This window comes from Oncorhynchus nerka, linkage group LG22 (assembly GCF_034236695.1).
Source record: "Oncorhynchus nerka isolate Pitt River linkage group LG22, Oner_Uvic_2.0, whole genome shotgun sequence".
Classification (NCBI taxonomy): Eukaryota; Metazoa; Chordata; class Actinopteri; order Salmoniformes; family Salmonidae; genus Oncorhynchus; species Oncorhynchus nerka.
Genome location: NC_088417.1, coordinates 87,346,234 through 87,364,022, shown reverse-complemented (window position 1 = coordinate 87,364,022; position 17,789 = coordinate 87,346,234). Strand labels below are relative to the sequence as shown.

The 17,789-nt window shown below is 41.0% G+C and overlaps 2 protein-coding genes across 10 annotated transcripts in view; one reads left to right on the top strand and one right to left on the bottom strand.

The window, feature by feature from the left end:
- The first annotated feature begins 374 nt into the window (after positions 1–374).
- LOC115105937 (E3 ubiquitin-protein ligase Praja-2-like) lies at positions 375–11,393 on the top strand. Of its 3 annotated transcripts, none has more exons than XM_029628453.2 (9): positions 375–446; positions 5,181–5,375; positions 5,811–6,846; positions 7,310–7,471; positions 8,288–8,473; positions 8,703–8,814; positions 9,358–9,472; positions 10,485–10,600; positions 10,851–11,393. In XM_029628453.2, exons 2-9 carry the CDS (start codon positions 5,183–5,185, stop codon positions 10,974–10,976), a joined length of 2,046 nt encoding a protein of 681 aa, XP_029484313.2. In that variant the 5' UTR covers positions 375–446; positions 5,181–5,182; the 3' UTR covers positions 10,977–11,393. The 3 variants fall into 3 exon arrangements, with proteins under 3 accessions (XP_029484313.2, XP_064863610.1, XP_029484314.2); XM_065007538.1 differs by lacking the exon at positions 375–446 and adding an exon at positions 3,886–3,905; XM_029628454.2 differs by lacking the exon at positions 375–446 and adding an exon at positions 4,049–4,628.
- Positions 11,394–11,591: 198 nt separating this feature from the next.
- The window catches only part of LOC115105935 (tyrosine-protein kinase Fer-like), a 56,277-nt gene continuing 50,079 nt past the window's right edge, over positions 11,592–17,789 (bottom strand). For all 7 annotated transcript variants that reach the window (XM_065007535.1, XM_065007531.1, XM_065007537.1 and 4 more), the window contains 3 exons: positions 17,183–17,337; positions 16,820–16,942; positions 11,592–15,999 (listed from right to left, as the gene is read on the bottom strand). In XM_065007535.1, coding sequence (XP_064863607.1) covers positions 15,863–15,999; positions 16,820–16,942; positions 17,183–17,337 — 415 coding nt within the window. In that variant the 3' untranslated portion in view covers positions 11,592–15,862. The remainder of the gene's footprint in view (positions 16,000–16,819; positions 16,943–17,182; positions 17,338–17,789) is intronic.

Sequence of the window (17,789 nt, the reverse complement as noted above, 5' to 3'; positions counted from 1 at the left end):
TCAACTGGCCTACCTGGTTAAATAAAAGTAAATAAATAAAATTAAAAATACATTATGGCCTTTCTCTTACATTTCAAAGATGATGGTTCAAAAAAATGCAAAAAAGCACATGTTTTTTTCTTTGTATTATATTTTACAAGATCTAATGAGTTATATTACCCTACATTAATTTCACATTTCCACAAACTTCAAAGTGTTCCCTTTCAAATGGTATCAAGAATATGCATATCCCTGCTTCAGGTCCTGAGCTACAGGCTGTTAGGTTTGGGTATGTCATTTTAGGCGAAAATTGAAAAAAGGGGGCGGATCCCTAAGAGGCTATCGATTGCCAGTGCTGTTTTGGCAACTGATTGGACAAATCCTATCATATGACACTAAGTTTGCCGATGACGTTGGCTTACTGTTTTTTTTCGCAGTTTCGGACGGAGAGAAAGCCTGGGGGACAGGTAATACAGAGATCACTTTGAATAATGGATGTCGCTATAGGTTAAAAGAAACAAGCAATATTGGGACCGGTAATGTTTGATTAATAACAAGTGGACCGTTTTGTCCCTTGGCGTTTGGAAATTGCTAGCTAACTGGACGAGGAAGAAGCTCTTTTGACAAGCTAGCCAGCATAACACGATACCGTTAGCTTGCTAACGTTAGGCCAAGGCCATGGGTTTTTTCGTGTACTAAACACGAAACTTATTTTCTGAAAATACACCCTAATAATCTGTCAACTAGCAGCCACATAACCAGCGGACTAGATTGACTTCTGTTATCGTAAACTATAGCTATTTGTCTTGAGTGCTGTGCAATTTGTCTAGCTAGCGAATGACGTCAGTAAAACAACTTTGCAACCAAGCTAGCTAGACAACAATGGCAAGCCGGTTTCAATAATTATGTAGTTAGCTACGTTATTGCTTATTCCGTTTCATTGCTGTCTAGTTTGCTTAAATGTAACAAAGTGTTTGTTTGCTATTAGCTTGCTATCAAGCTAGCTTGTAAAATAATTGTATCAACTAAATTGGTGTCCTTTACAGTCTTGTGACATGCAGGAGACCAGGTTCGAACTAAGTCAGTCACCAAGAGGTCATGGCTAGAAGGGATCTAGTTCTTGTCACATTAACGTCAGATTTGACTTTTTGTATCAGGTTAGGCTAATTAACGCAGCAGTTTAGGATAATTCATGTAGCAGGTTGGGATAAATAAACCATCACAAGAGCAAGATTAAATAGGGAGTGGAAAGGCTATCAGTAGAAGGGTTATGACAGGGCATTTCAACTATATTCTTATGGGGGGGCCTTCTAACTCAGCCTGTGATCATCATAGAGGGGAACATAAGGCACGCCAATGCGCCAGAGAGTCTTAGCATTCAAGAATGGTGTCATAATAGCTGGAGCCAAATTCATTGGTAGGAAATAAATTAAACATGCCACATTGGCTTCAAAAACGGCCAGAAGTTTGTTTACCACAGTGAGTGTTTGATTCTCTGTTCTCCAGGATGTTGTCTCTGGTTTTGAATCTACATTTTATTAGCTCCATTTTAAAACTGAATATGAATTCATCTGAGATGTTTATATATGAAACTTTGATAATTTCAAGTTTATCAGTTGTAAACTTGATACAGACGATGAATGCAACATCTACCATATTGAAATCAAATATATCAATATTGAATGGTTTGAATTTTAAAAATGAAATGCAATATTTATTCAATTCAGTTTCAAATCATGGAATGAAAGTTACATTTCTGAATTCCATGATTCAATTTGTGCATTACAAATTCAAAAATATTCAATATCCTAATACAAATAAAGAAATATGGAATTCAAATGCAATTTTTGTTGGCATTGAAATCACTTCATATAGGCCTATCATTTGTTGGGATAATTTAACTGTTCGTACTGAATTTGGTAGTATAAAACCTTCTCCCCTTTCATGTCAATTTTGGTCACATCTGTAGCTAGTTGAACAATTGTTTTAGCTAGTCCATGAATGTTTACTTTGCTTTCATGTTATGTTAATCCTATTTGTTGTTTTGCTTTTATTTGCTAACTTTTCCAGACTGTTTTTAAGTGTAAAGAAGGCCTCCACTAATGTTATGGTTTGCAGCAGTGTTTCTTGTATCTGGATCAAAGCTATAACAAAACAAAAAAAAGCAGTTATTCTCACACTAACTCTTTTTAGACAAATAGGTCTATTTTGACAATATGGACTATGTCTAGATTCTGAATGTTTCTTATTTATTCAACATAAATAAATATGTATCTCAAAAGTACCCCATTTGATTTAGCTTATTTGTTAGACATATTTGTGACAATATACTCTTCAAACACGTCAAATTTCCAGAGTGAGCTCTCTGGCACTGTTTATGATATGACCCATTTTATACATAGAAATGGGGTCAATCACATCCGTCCTTTAGGATTAAACATTCAACAAATTACCAGCAGAGGGAGTCCCCTTTGAATCCATTTTCCAATTCACTGTGTTGGTGGTGCTTATAAAATGTATCAAATCTTCAGAATTAGTAGTGAGCCCACTGGAAATCTGATGTACTTGTAGAGTATATTGTTCCAAACAATGTCTTCAAATGAACAAAATCAAAAAGGATACTTTTGAGATGTTTTATTTAACTAGGCAAGTCTGTTAGGAACAAATTCTTATTTACAATGACTGACTACACCGGCCAAACTCTGATGATGCTGGGCCAATTGTGCACCGCCCTAAGGGACTCTCAATTACTGCCGGTTGTGATACAACCTGGATATTAACATTCATATTTTTTATGTTGAATGAATACATTTCATGTGAAATTCTATTTCAGAATTTAGACATAGTCCATATGTTAGAGCACACTATAAATATTATGAACCAAGATGTCTGCATCATGTACAGTTCACAGATCATAGGGTCTTACAGGAGGCATGTATACATTGCATTCGGAAAGTATTCAGGCCTCTTGACTTTTTCAATGTTTTGTAATGTTACAGCCTTGCTCTAAAATTGATTACGTTGTTTTTCCTCCTCATCAATGTACAAACACTACCCTATAATGACAAAGCAAAAACAGGTTTTTAGACATTTTTGTACTTTAAACATTTTTTTAATTTTTTTTTTTACTGATATCACATTTACATATGTATTCAGACCCTTTACTCAGTAATTTGTTGAAGCACCTTTGGCAGCGATTACAGCCTTGAGTCTTCTTGGGTATGACGCTATCAGCTTGGCACACCTGTATTTGGGGAGTTTCTCCCATTCTTCTCTGCAGATCCTCTCAAGCTCTGTCAGGTTGGATGGGGAGTGTCGCTGCACAGCTATTTTCAGGTCTCTCCAGAGATGTTCGATCAAATTCAAGTTCAGGCTCTGGCTGGGCCACTCAAGGACATTCAGAGACTTGTCCCGAAGCCACTCCTGCGTTGTCTAGGCTGCGTGCCTAGTGTCGTCCTGTTGGAAGGGGAACCTTCGCCTCAGTCTGAGGTCCTGATCTCTCTGGATGAGGTTTTCATCAAGGATGTATCTGTACGAAACATGAAACATGAACACACTAGCTAGCTCCATTTGAACAACTGACTCGAGAAATAAGCCTGCAGCAGACGTGATACCCTCTGTCATTGAAACGCCTGCTCAACAAACTGCCGACACAGGCTGTTAACAAGCGGTTCGGTGGCATTCTCTCGTTACTCTGTCGCCACCATGCTCGACTCTATGTACACGAACCACTACTTCGATGCAGACAAGAAACAGGGTTTACGTGAAATGTTACATACACCGCTGGACAAGATGGAAACAGACACATTGACAGTGCACACTGAGGAAGAGAAGCCACGGACAGACAGCTGGAACGTCACTGCTTGACATGTATGATGAAATCCTGGTTGAGAATTAAACAAATGAACAATGAAACAGCACAGCAAGTAAGTGAAAGAAATAGGTTTTGATTATGTTTTACTGGTAATGGGGACATACGTGAATGCCAACAACTTTTTGATCTCTCTCTCTGTGTAACAGTTTATTTAACTAGGGAAGTCCGTTAAGAACATTTTATTTACAATGACGGCCTACTCCGGCCAAACCCAGACAACACTGGGCCAATTGTGCGTCGCCGCCCTATGGGACTCCCAATCATGGCCGGATGTGATACAGACTGGATTCGAACCAGGGACTGTAGAGAAGCCTCTTGCACTGAGATGCAGTGCCTTAGACCTCTGTGTCCGTGTGTCTTAACTATTTAACTACTAGAGTGCTTAAAAGGACGCAAAAAAATTAAATATCGGTATCAGGTTTTTTGGCAAGGAAAATATCGGTATCAGCCAAAAAGGTTACCGGTGCATCACTACTGTCAGAGTGACCATTGGGCACCTGGTCACTTCCTTGACCAAGGCCCTTCTCCCCCGGTTACTCAGTTTGGCTAGGTGGCCAGCTCTAGGAAGAGTGTTGGTGGTTCCAAACTTCTTCCATTTAAGAATGATGGAGGCCACTGTGTTCTTGGGAACCTTCAATGCTGCAGAAATGTTTTTGTACCCTTTCCCAGATCTGTGCCTCCTGTCTTGGAGCTCTACGGACAATTCCTTTGACCTCATGGCTTGGTTTTTGCTCTGACATGCACTGTCAACTGTGGGACCTTTTTATATAGACAGGTGTGTGCCTTTCCAAATCATGTCCAATCAATTAAATTTACCACAGGTGTACTCCAATCGAGTTGTAGAAACATCTCAGGGATGATCAATGGAAACAGGATGCACCTGAGCTCAATTTCGATTCTCATAGCAAAGGGTCTGAATACTTATGTAAATAAGGTATTTCTGTTTATTTTCATTTGTCATTATGGGGTATTGTGTGAAGATTGAAGGGGGGATACATTTTTTGAATAAGGCTGTAACATAACAATGTGATAAAAGGGAAGGGTTGTTAATACTTAGCGACTGTACTCTAGGGCTGAAGTCACTTTCATCAGGATCTAAAAAAAAATGTTTGCAATGCAAATGTAGAAAGCATGTTAAACATTCTTCCTTTCAATTAAGTTTCTATGTGAGAATTGCCAGAATAATCTGAGGTACCAAAAATATTTTTGGCTTTGCTGGCATGGAATCACCCAGTAGGTTTAATCGAACCTGAAAGTAGACCATCAGTCACTCTTTGAAACACAAGGCGCCAAATTAAAAGTTGCAATGTTGTTATTTTCTCTCTAGTGATGGGTCAGGAAGCTGGCAAGCCAGCCTGGCCCAAACCACCTGGTGGACATCAGACAATCACAGGAAGGCGATACGGCAGGAGGCATGCATACGTTAGCTTCCGTCCAACCTCTGCCAAGCACAGGAACCCAGCCAGCGTGGAGGATTGGCCCGATACGGAAATGGACGGTGTCCGTAGAGCGCATTCCATATGTACGTTCACGGTGCAATAGATAAATACGACTTAAGTCCCATTTGCAGTGTATTGAATAGCTGAGGGACAAGCTTGTAGGCTATTTGAGTCAGGCCTATATTTCTACATGATATCAAGGTCAACAAATCAATTGAAGTTATGTTTATTATTTCTTTGACATCATGGCAAACCACTAAGCAACTCCTGTAGTGAGCAGCAGCATGTGAGTAAGTGCTGCACCCACTGCACCGGGGCAGGTTTGGATCCATTTATCCTGTGACATGGAATTCAGTGTGAGCAGCTAAGCCTATAAACCCCAATCTGCTCCATAAATGGTGGCTGGTTGGAGCTGCTGCATGCTATGTCAGTATTTAGCAAGTATAATAGTTGTGTATTGGCAAGTCATGGTAATAGTAGATGTTTTAGCTGTAACTAAATGCCTTTCTCCTTTCTAGCTTCAAAAGGAAACATCTCCTCGATGCTTCACGCCATCTTTCCTGTCTCATCGAATTCGGTTCACCCAGAGGTGAAAATCAAATCTGGCAAAGATCCTCCCCACAAGAAACAGTCAACTTCTAGGCAGTCATTGGAAGCCCACTCCATCCCCTACAAAAAGAGTGACCAACCTGTAGCCTCAGACCAGGACCAAAACGGTGTCTCGAAGAAAAGTGCAGAAGCTAGTGCATGGCCTATCCCCGAGGACGAGGACAGCAACCCTTCTAATTCCAGCATATTGAGCATTGTAAATATTGATGCTTACGAGCCGGACAGTAGTGGCGGCGAGGAGGAGGGGGGACAGGGTTCCGACGCGTCTCACGGTCTCCAGAAAAGACTGGATGACATGATCTTCGAGCTGGGTAAAGAGTTTGACTATCTCAGCGGTTTGCACTCGTATTTGTACACACAATCTAGTGAAGGGACGACAGACTGCTCCCTCAGAGACACTGAGTCAGTGAAAGATTCTAGAACAGATCCTAGATCAGATTCTAACACAGAAGAAATCCCTCTTGAGTGGAATATATTAGAACACAACAGAACAGATCACCTGGAAATCAGCACTGAGTTCCGAACACCAGAGGACCTAGCAACTGTTGGCCCCAAAGGTCCTGCTGAGTTGGGGAACGACGACCAGAGGGGGACCCAGTCAGAGATGGTGGTTAGGCCCAAAATTCGTAAGCAGACTAGTGAAACACACCTGGAGAAGTGGAAGAGTTCTCATGGCGAGGAGGCACACTGTGGCTCAGCCAAACAGGCCAGCAAGACCAAGTGTGTGTCCGCACCGCCATTCTTCCTGACACAAACGGAAAGGCCAAACCAGGAGTTTCTCTTTGATTACCCTCCGACTGATTCATATGGGCTTAGCCCTATCGAGAGGAGGGGTGAATATGGAGAAGCTGGTAGCAAATGTATTTCTGATGATGAAAAGGACATCTGGGAAGAGCTGGAGGACTCCAATGAGACGGGTGTTCCTTTCATGAAGGCTGAGGAAAGGTTTAATATACCTTTATATTGTCATTTTTACATATCACCCTTTTATTGCTTTTAGATTGTAGTAAAATAGTACAAGACCGTGTGTGTATATATTAGTGTATGTGTGTATATATATTTTATATATAATGTTCAGTGGGATCTAATCATAAGTGTCAGATTTCTGTGATAGGAAAATATCAGTTTAACATTCCACTATAGTTTATCTGCATTTGGAATTATACATAAATGTTAGACAAGGCATTTTCTAGGTCTCTGATGGTCATTGACTTTGCAACTCACAATCCTATTGTTGCCTTTCTGTGAAAGTGTGAACACGAAGCTGTCTGTTGTCCTGATAGTGTCAACTGAGGGTTGAGGAAGCGGAGGTTGCTTGTGTTTTTACTGCTGAGACCTCTCTGCTAAGCAGATTAGGTGGGGGTGCTTACTAGGTGGACTGACGCATGTGTGTGTTGTGTGTCTGTAGCTCGGAGTGCAGCGAGGGGGAGTGGTCAGCCTTGTGGACGTCGGACTCTGGCCTGGAGAAGGAGCGTGGCTCCAGTCAGGAGAGCTGGGTGACGCTGCCCGGCCTGGACGAACTGCACAGCAGCAGTCTTGAGGACGTCCCCGAGCTCAGCCTGCCCCCTGAGTAAGCAGCAAAATACGGGTCACTCCTGATAACTGCAACATAATACAGCATTATAACGGTCACTTATGATAAATGCTATCAATGGCTTGGGAGTGGCCTAAATGCATGTACTAATCTAGAGTAATGCAGATATGAGTAGTTAAATGGGGAAGTATTGACATTGGGACTGGGGGACCAGTGCATTTAACTATGTATATCTAATGTATACTATATATTTTATAGTGTATAATGTCATTGGTAAGCACAGCCAACCCTCAGACACCTCCATGTGTTAATGCTGTGATGTGGAACCAAGGTGTGGGCTGGAATAACGATTAAGTGGCACAGCAGCACAGTCTCCAAGCAAGGTCTTACATTAATAAATTAAATCAGTTGAGGTAGGCTGAATCATTTCCACGGATAATGATTTGATGATTAACTAGCTAAGATATGCCAACTACTGTACATGTATATCATTTGATCAAATCAAATGTTATTGGCCGCATACATATTTAGGAGATGTTATTGCGGGTGTAGCAAAATGCTTGTTCTTAACTCCAGGAGTGCAGTAATATCTAACAATACACAGAAATAAATACCTGTCTGCATAGCCTACATTTCCAGTGAATACTATTTTTGATTCTCATTTGCAAGATGAAAAGTTGGTCATGTCCATTTAGGGCACAAAATGGAAATGATTGTTTCTTATTGGATAAGTCTCTCCCTGTTTGTCAATTTTCTTCAGTCTGGTGTCCAATGAAATCAACCTGTGTGTGTGTACGCTGTGTGTGTGTGTGTGTGTGTGTGTGTGTGTGTGTGTACGCACGCGCTGTGCAGGGAGCCGACCCCTCTGGAGGAGGGAGAGATACCGTGGTTGATGTACAACGAGGAGACGGGCAGCAGTAGTGACGAAGACCCAGATGGCATGAGTCACTTTGTCCACCCAGGCCTCTTCATTCTGGATGGGAACAACAACCTGGAGGATGACTCCAGCTTGAGCGAGGACCTGGACGCTGAGTGGAGGTGGGGAACAATTTGGAGTTTTAACTCCAAATTGTGAGAGATAGATGGATAGATAGATTTCTATTGTGATTTTGTGATAATTTTCTGGAGGTGTGTAGAATGTTTGACATTTTACTCCTGTAATGTACTTTGATGAGTTTGCAACGTGGTAGATGTATGCAGGGCCAGGAGGTTTCCTGACCAGGAATAACATTATCTGAATTTTTTTTTTTTTTTTGCTTCATCTAAGGTTGCTAGATGACTTTGGAGAGGGCTTTGGGATGGCCCAGGCTATCTCCTATGTGGATCCTCAGCTCCTCACATACATGGCTCTTGAAGAGCGTCTGGCCCAAGCTATGGAGGTAAGGCTAAAACCCTAGACTCTTATCAAGTCCACATGACACATAAGTGCAGACAGAAAGGTCTTAGGATCATATTTGTTCACCATTCCATCTCTAAATGTTTTTGCTTCAAGTGTGCTTTTCAAGATTGTGCCATCCTATGTTGACACATTGAGCTCCTGCTCATCTGACCTGGAGTTTATGATGCTAAACTACCGCCCCCTCCCACTATATGAGGGAATTCACGTGTGGTATCACAGCTGTGTACATATCGCCACAAGCAAACACCAAGGTGGCACTCAGCGAACTGTACAAGATCATTAACCAGCAAGACCTGGGTGACGGAAATGCTTTCCGTTTGAGTTATATTAGGTTTTATTTGCGTTTACTTGATAGCTACCTACACATAGCTAGCTACAACAAAGTGTTAATAAGATAAATTCATTTAAAAAGATTAAAAGCAATACAAATAAGTTATCCATTGCTACCTACACTTTAATTACATTGTACGCATCCATGTAAATACATAGGGACGTTGGCACCTGATGTTGTTGTGGTTCACAGGCAGCTCTAGCCCACCTGGAGTCCCTGGCCATTGATGTGGAGCAGGCCCACCCTCCGGCTACAGAACAGATTATAGAGTGTCTGCCTCAGATCCCCATATTGGAGGACCCCACTGGTAAGTTCACATTGCTAGAAGACCACAGTGGTAGGACCAAACAGACTAGCCCTTCCCCCTGCTTCCTTTGAATTGGCTGTGTGCATTTTCCCATTTTAGCGTTGGCAACAAGAGACTCTGTCATTCTGGGTGTAAGAGGTGAAATACTGCTAAATGTGCAATACCTTCAAGGATTTCATCAATGTCATAATTCACACTGCTCTTTGAAAAAGATCAAGCAAACCCATATTTCCAGTGGTGGAAGGAGTAGGATTAGTTATTTTAATGTTGACATGTGCTAGCTAGTGTAAATGGCCTAGCTAATGCAGTGGTTAATACCAACATGGAGTGCCTTTTGTATCAGGATCAAAAGACATATAATTAGTGGGACTGTCCACTCTGTAAATCCCCACCCTCAGTCTTGCACTAATTCTTACTATTAGCCGTCTGGACCGGCAATCCAGTCCAGACTGACACTGAAGGAAACCAGCTGCTAATATATAGACTCAGAGCTCATTAGTCTGCATGAAATGGATCATAAAGACATCTGCAGGCTGTTTGTCTCAACACATCGATGCATTCCATATGGAAATATTCTGCTGTTACTGATCCAATGTTGATTAAGAAAGGCGATGTGGTGTCACGATAAGAAATAACTCGCCGTGCGTAAAGCAATGCATTGTATGAATGATGGGCACATAATGTAAATGTGTCCGGTGTCTCGTCAAGTTTGACACGCCATGTGTCCCCGGGAATAAATTGCGGTAAGCAGGTGTCGAGATAGCCGCCATTTGTCATGCCGTGTCGGAGCGAGCGGTTCCATCTGTGTGCTTGTGGATGGAGTGAATGGAGCCTGATGGAATGTAAACGTGTGGGGCTGTGAATACAGAACAGAGTGGATGAGGCCGGGGCTGCAGAACGTGTAGTGACAAATGGCCCAACGCCACTCTCGGACACTTATGATTAGTTCTTCTTGTGTGCCTCTCTTTATCCTTGTCTTTCTCTCTCTCGCCTTTTTCCTTTCTCTCTCTAGGTCAGGAACATTGCTGTGCCATCTGCTGTGGTGAGTACGTCAAAGACGAGATTGCAACCCAGCTGCCGTGCCACCACATGTTCCACAAGATCTGCGTGACTCTCTGGCTCCAAAAGGTATGTGTGACTGACTGAGGGCCTCTGTGTGTGGAGAATAACTTATTGTGAAGCACATTCAGACTCTCCTTCCTTAAGCCTTTATGTACATGGCCTGTACTGCACATAATCATGTCATTTAAATGTGCTTTAAGTGATGAGGGTGGTGGCATCAACCTATATTTAGTCTAGCTCCTGGTCTGTGTCAATGTATTTTGAGTGATGATATGGAAATGTTTATACTGACTGTTATGGTATCTTCTCTCTCTAGTCTGGGACTTGCCCTGTCTGTCGTCACATACTGTCGCCTGTTGTCATGGAGACCACTGCTAACACCTCGTTTGTGTCGGATCAGGACATCCCACCGTCCAATCACAGCGCAGCCGGAATGCGGTGAATCCACTGGTTACCAATCAACAGCCAGAAAAAAGGCCTGTAACGCTTCAATGAAAAATAATTCTTATTACTTTTTCTTTCATTGTCGCTCTCTGCAATGTAACTCTATGAATGAGATTGAATTAGTTCTGCACATGTAAACAAGTTCAAGATCTATGTCTGAGAGACAGTTCAGGCTTATTTTCTGAGAAAATATTATCTGTATAATGTCAAGTCTTTGTTACGAATGTATGTTTTAATGAAGGATATGAAATTAGGAAATTGCAATTTTTGTTTATCCTAGATTTTCGTTAAAGCATTTAAGATTTTACTTGCACATTTTTTTTAATACAGATGAAAGCATTGCTTATGTCCCTCACATTGTACTAACTTCAATCATTTTGGTTCCCATGTTCAATAAAGGCTGTAGTGTGGGTAAGTCTTGAACTATCAAAACCAATAACTTCCTTATGAAGAGTTTGTATACATCCACTGTAGAAGCCATTCAGATAGTTGTTTCCACACCACCTTTATTTCGCACAATGTAAGCAGAACATCAAATATGTATTCTGAATAAGGATTTCAAAGATAATGGTGTATATTAATCAGAAATAACGTGATCTGTTGAATTCAAAGAGTCAAGAATGTTTTTTTATTGCAAGTACACAGTATAAACAATGACAGGACATGATTGTGAAAGCTAAATCTAACAAGGGGCATACAGGTGTGTAATAGCAAACACATTCAAGGACATTTTTCAATTACAACCACACTAGCTACAGTAATTCATATTACATAATATGGGCTAACTATAACAATGTGATACTCATTCAAATCCAGTGCATTGTTCACTTGTTACTTTAGATATGGTCTTTATTCATAGGGAAGCATGTTGGGCTAAACACAACAGTACTATTGTGTCTGTGTCTTTTTAACATGGCCAAAAGTGCAATCAAAATAAGGTCTGTTGTGGCAATAAATATCCCAGCTCTTTAAATTAGTCTGACACACATCAAATAACAATATGCTTTAGGAAAAGAGCACAGTAATGCACATACAGTGCATTTGGAAAGTATTCAGACCCCTTAACTTTTCCCATGTTTGTTACGTTACAGCTTTTTAAATCCACAATCTACACACAATACCCCATAATGACAAGGCAAAAACAGGTTTTTAGAAATATTTGCTAATTTATAAACTTTACATAAGTGTTCAGTACTTTGAAGCACCTTTAGGAGCGACTACAGCCTTGAGTGTCGCGACAAGCTTGGCACACCTGTATTTGGGGAGTATCTCCCATTTTTCTCAAGCTCTGTCAGGTTGGATGGGGAGCATTGCTTGCACAGCTATTTTCAGGAGAGATGTTTGATCAGGTTCAAGTCCGGACTCTGGCTGGGCCACTCAAGGACATTCAGAGGCTTGTTCTGAAGCCACTCCTGCATTGTCTTGGCTGTGTGCTTAGGGTCGTTGTTCTGTTGGAAGGTGAACCTTCGGCCCAGTCTGAGTTACTGAGCACTCTGGAGCAGGTTATCATCAAGGATCTCTCTCTGTACTTTGCTCCGTTCACCTTTCCCTCGATCCTGACTAGTCTCTCAGTCCCTGCCGGCTGAAAAACATCCCCACAGCATGATACTGCCACCACTATGCTTCACCGTAGGGATCGTGCCAGGTTTCCTCCAGACGTGACATTTGGCATTCAGACCAAAAGGTTCAGTCTTTGTTTCATCAGACCAGAGACTCGTGTTTCTCATGGTCTAAGAATATTTTAGGTGCCTTTTGCAAACTCCAAGTGGGCTGTCATGTGCTTTTTACTGAGGAGTGGCTTCCATCTGGCCACTACCATTGAAGCCTTGACTTGTGGAGTGCTAGAGATGGTTGTACTTCTGGAAGGTTCTCCCATCTCCACAGAGGGACTCTGGAGCTCTGTCAGAGTGACCATCGGGTTATCACCACCCTGACCAAGGCCCTTCTCTGATTGCTCGGTTTGACCGGGAAGTCAGCTCTAGGAAGAGTGGTGGTGGTTCCAAACTTCTCCCATTTAAGAATGATGGAGGCCACTGTGTTCTTGGGAACCTTTAATGCTGCAGATATGTTTTGGTACTCTTCCCCAGATCTGTGCCTCAACACAGGATTGTCTCTGAGCTCTACGGACAACTCCTTCGACTTCATGGCTTGGTTTTTGCTATGTCAACTGTGGGACCTTATATACGGTTGTGTGCCTTTCCAAGTCATGTCCAATCAATTGAATTGACCACAGGTGGACTCCCAAGTTGTAGAGTAATCAAGGATCATCAATGGAAACAGGATGCACCTGAGCTCAATTTCAAGTCTCATAACAAAGGATCTGAATACTTATGTAATAAGGTTTATAATTGGCAAAAAAATGTAAAAACCTGTTTTCGCTTTGTTAATGTGGGTTATTGTGTGTAGATTGAGATTTATTTAACCCATTATACAATAAGGCTGTAATGTAACAATGTCAAATTTTCGAAGCGACTGCACCTTGAAATGCTGTGAAGCTGGCCTTGGAGTACATACCAGAATGCTAATGTTAATGCAGCACAATACTTTCACATTGAATTGTGAAGCTTAAATACACTTTCACTCAAAAACAAATGAGTGACAAACTGAAAGACAATTCCATTCAACACAAGTGTACTAATGGTCTGTATCATATATTGGCCAGTAATGTAGAGCAGATTTTTCAACTACTCATGGGGAAATCTAGACTTGGTCACTTTGCATGAGAAGAATACAAATATATAAATTTTTAAACCATAGAACAAATTCTTTAAAAAGAAACTACTGGCAAATATTTTAATACACTAACAGGAGACAAATTAATATAAAATACTCATGATACTATTTAATTGTCTCAAATAAATAAAAGTTACTGAAAAAAGTGTATGCCTTTCAAACGTGTTAAACAGAAATATCTTGTGCTCATCAACCAGTAGTTAAGATGTAAGCTCCCTTCACCTATTCATTCTACACCTTTCTCTTGCTAGGTTGTCTGGAATGCAAAACATTTTAAATATCAGGAGGTCATTTGACTGGAGAAATTAAGAAAAAAACTGTCACTCCTGTCAACGAACCAAAGTCTGTCTCAAATGACACCCTATTCGCCATATTAGTGCACTATATAGGGTGTAATTTGTGACACAGTAAGATGAGGATACAGGATAGATGAGCAGGAGACATTGTATAATAGATAGGAAAGAGGATTTTTCCAAAAATCTTTTATACATATACTAAAAATGTACAAACAATCCATGCAGATTCAGAAGCAAAAACAGACAATGTTTTCTTTATCGAATACATCATTGGAAGAAACACTTCCAATAGAGATACACACAAAACGTGACCTACATTTGCATAAAATAAAAGTTATAGCATCTACAAGTATTTACAAAATACAGGAGGAATGTTTTTTGAAAGACAAGAGTTCCATCATTCTAATAGGAGTGAAACTGATGGATGGATGTGACGTGTTACTTCACAGAAGATGCTTTTGAAGACACGCTTGGGCTGTCAGCACAAATGGCAAGGAGCCTGGTTGACATAGAAACAACATGGCACCCTCAGAGAAATGACATCATACAGGAGTGGCTGGAATAGCGAATATACTATATTAAGGAACGGAGAATTACCTTGCCAGGAAAACAAGACCATAGGTATAGACTAGGCCCCAGAGTTCTCTCTTGGTCATGTCGCATGGTTAGATACAACTCCTGGCCCTAAGTATACTTAATGAAAACAAGTTCACTGTTCATTGCTATCACTGTTCAATTGTCTCAACAATTTAGAACAGTAGTTTTATTTAAAAAAAATTGAAGTAAAAAAATACCACAAAAATGAATGCATGAAAAATGGAGCTCCTTAAAATTCTCGTAGCTATGTAAAAGAGAACTGTTTTTGACAGAAAATGCTAAATTCACATTTCAAGTCAGATAGTACAGTTATGGTACATTCTAATTGTCAAATTATGAGTATTGAGCTTGTAACAGACTAAAATGTAGAAAATAATCAGCATTCTGGAGGGTCTGAAACATTTAAGAATTATAAGTCAAATTATATTAATTCTAAATAAATGGCCTTACTGCAACAAAGCCCAAACAATTATAGGAAAGGGGTGTCACAAATTGCACTTATCCTTGTATGTTAAACTCAAAGGTTTTCTACATTAAATAGTGGGCATGAAGAGAATACTTTAGGAAATCTTTGGACAGAAATTATTCACATGAAGAAAATAGTTCTTGCTGAATGTGGAAAAGTCAAGCTCGGGACAAAAACAGGACACTATACCCTTAGGTATAAACTGTTACGTCCTTGGGTAGGAACTGGTTCTCAAACCCCATCTGTCTACGGAGTGCATCTAGACAGTCTCTTTTAGATGTTGCACGGCTATACGGAGCACCAGACTCCTTGGCATTTTCAAGTCATATTACTCATCTAACCTTAACAGGACCAAACTCAGGGCCCTAAAAAAAACTAGAAATTGTGACATTTCTCATTATCGTGGCTATGCCCGAGTGATGACCAATAGCAAAACGACAGAAGTCATATGTGCAATGGAGCATGATGAATTGTACACATGTTTGTGTGGTTATGTCTCAAAACACCTTTAGTTGCAGCGGTTCAGTAAGAGAAAGGAACAGAAATAAAAGAACACCAGGTTTAAAAAATAATAATACTGTCATATTTTGACAATGATCCAAGCTAAGCAGAGATCTCTCTCCTTGATAATGGCTCAAAACAGTTGCCTAGGCACATAACACAGTGATTTTGTGACAAAGTATACACCGTGAGTACAATCACGACAAGTAGCATCAAGGCTGTAACGTTCTGTGGTGTTTCTCTCAGGTTGTAAGGGGGTCATGACCTGGTCCACCTTCCCCTACCAGGTTGCTATTTCTTCTTGATCGAGGCCAGTTCTTTCTGAAGGTCGGCAAACTTTGGCCGATTTTCAGGTTTGTACTCCCAGCACTTCTGCATGACTTTGTAAATCTCCTCAGGGCACTTTGCTGGACAGGACATTCTGTAATCTAAGATGGGGGGGAAAGACAGACACAGAGGGAAAATTACATTTAATTTCCTAGGATGGATCGAGGCAGTATAATCAGGGGTATAAGTTTAGAGAAAAAAATGACCATCCAACGCAGTTCTCTTCATGACTTCTTGTAGTTCAAGTAATTGTCTCTATAGGGCCAACTCCAATGTAAAATAACAGACAGACAGCTCCCTTAAAGTAATCCTTTGAGTTCTCTCCAGACGAACAGTTCTTGTGCTGACGTTACTTCCACAGGCAGTTTGGAACTCGGTAGTGAGTGTTGCAACCGAGGACAGATTGATTTTTACGCGCTAGGTGATCCCGTTCTGTTTCCACTTCACAATAACAGCACTTACAGTTGACCAGGGCAGCTCTAGCAGGGCAGAAATTTGACAAACTGACTTGTTGTAAAGGTGAGCTCCTCAGTAAGGCCATTCTACTGTCAATGTTTGTCTATGGAGATTACATGGCTGTGTGCTCAATTTGATACACCTGTCAGCAACGTGTGTGGCTGAAATAGCATAATCCACACATTTTGGCTGTGTAGCGTTGTGCCGCCTTATATCATTAGCAAGACCCTCACAACAGGAAAAATCGTAAGGTACAATCTGTTGATGACTGAGGGAGGGTTCACTTATGAATTATCTTGTCAAGAGGTAAAAAAAAATACTGGAGAACAGACACCTCTGTCTACTGGCCTGACAATAAGCAACAGAGGAGTTGACTAAAGCACAAACAGATCAGGCTAATAGAGATATTCTGGCAAATTAGGGAGATCAACACAACACTGAATCCTTGGAGGGATGTCTTCTTACCTTTCTCCACTTGCTCTCTGGCCTGCTGGTTGGTCATCCCTGGGTAAGGACACACTCCTAGACTAAACGTTTCCCATAGGAGGATGCCAAAACTCCACACATCACTCTCCGAGCTGTATCTCCCTGGAACAACGACCAAACACAACCCCACTGTCTCAGCCATCAAGTATTGAAGAAGAAATGCTGTGTCATCAAGAAGAATTGATCAAACTATGGTACCTCCTGCAGAGCTACAAATCATATACTCCCAAAAGAACATCGTTATTGAGTTATTTCTACAATAGGTACCCTTTGAGGGGTAAGGCTGTTAACCTATAAATCTATTTAAAGAAATGGGTGAAAAAGAAAGGCCCTCCAGTTTACCATAATTCAAAGCCTCTGGAGCCGTCCACTTGATGGGGATCTGTTTGAGGCCAGACGACGAGTAGATCCCATCGTCCTCTTGTCTTGACATCCCAAAGTCGCTGATCTTCAGCAGGTTGCTCTCTCCCACCAGACAATTTCTAGCCGCCAGATCCCTAAAGGGAGAGGGATTTATTTATTTAACCTTTATTTAATTAGGCAAGTCAGTTAAGAACTAATTCTTATTTTCAATGATGGCCTAGGAACAGTTCAGGGGCAGAACGACAGTTTGTACCTTGTCAGCTCGGGGGTTTGAACTTGCAACCTTCCGGTTACTAGTCCAACACTCGAACCACTAGGCTACCCTGCTGCCCCAATAATAATATAATTTCACTTCCACTCTCCCTCCATCCTCATCCAACAAATGTTTACTTGTGAATGCGCCAAATACAAATGTGTAGACCTCACAGTGAAATGCTTACTTACATGCCTTTAACCAACAACGCAGTTTTAAGAAAAATAAGTGTTAAGTAAAAAATACAAGTTACAAATAATTCAAGAGCAGCAATAAAATAACAATAGCGAGGCTATATACAGGGGGTACCGGTAGGGAGTCAATGTGCGGAGG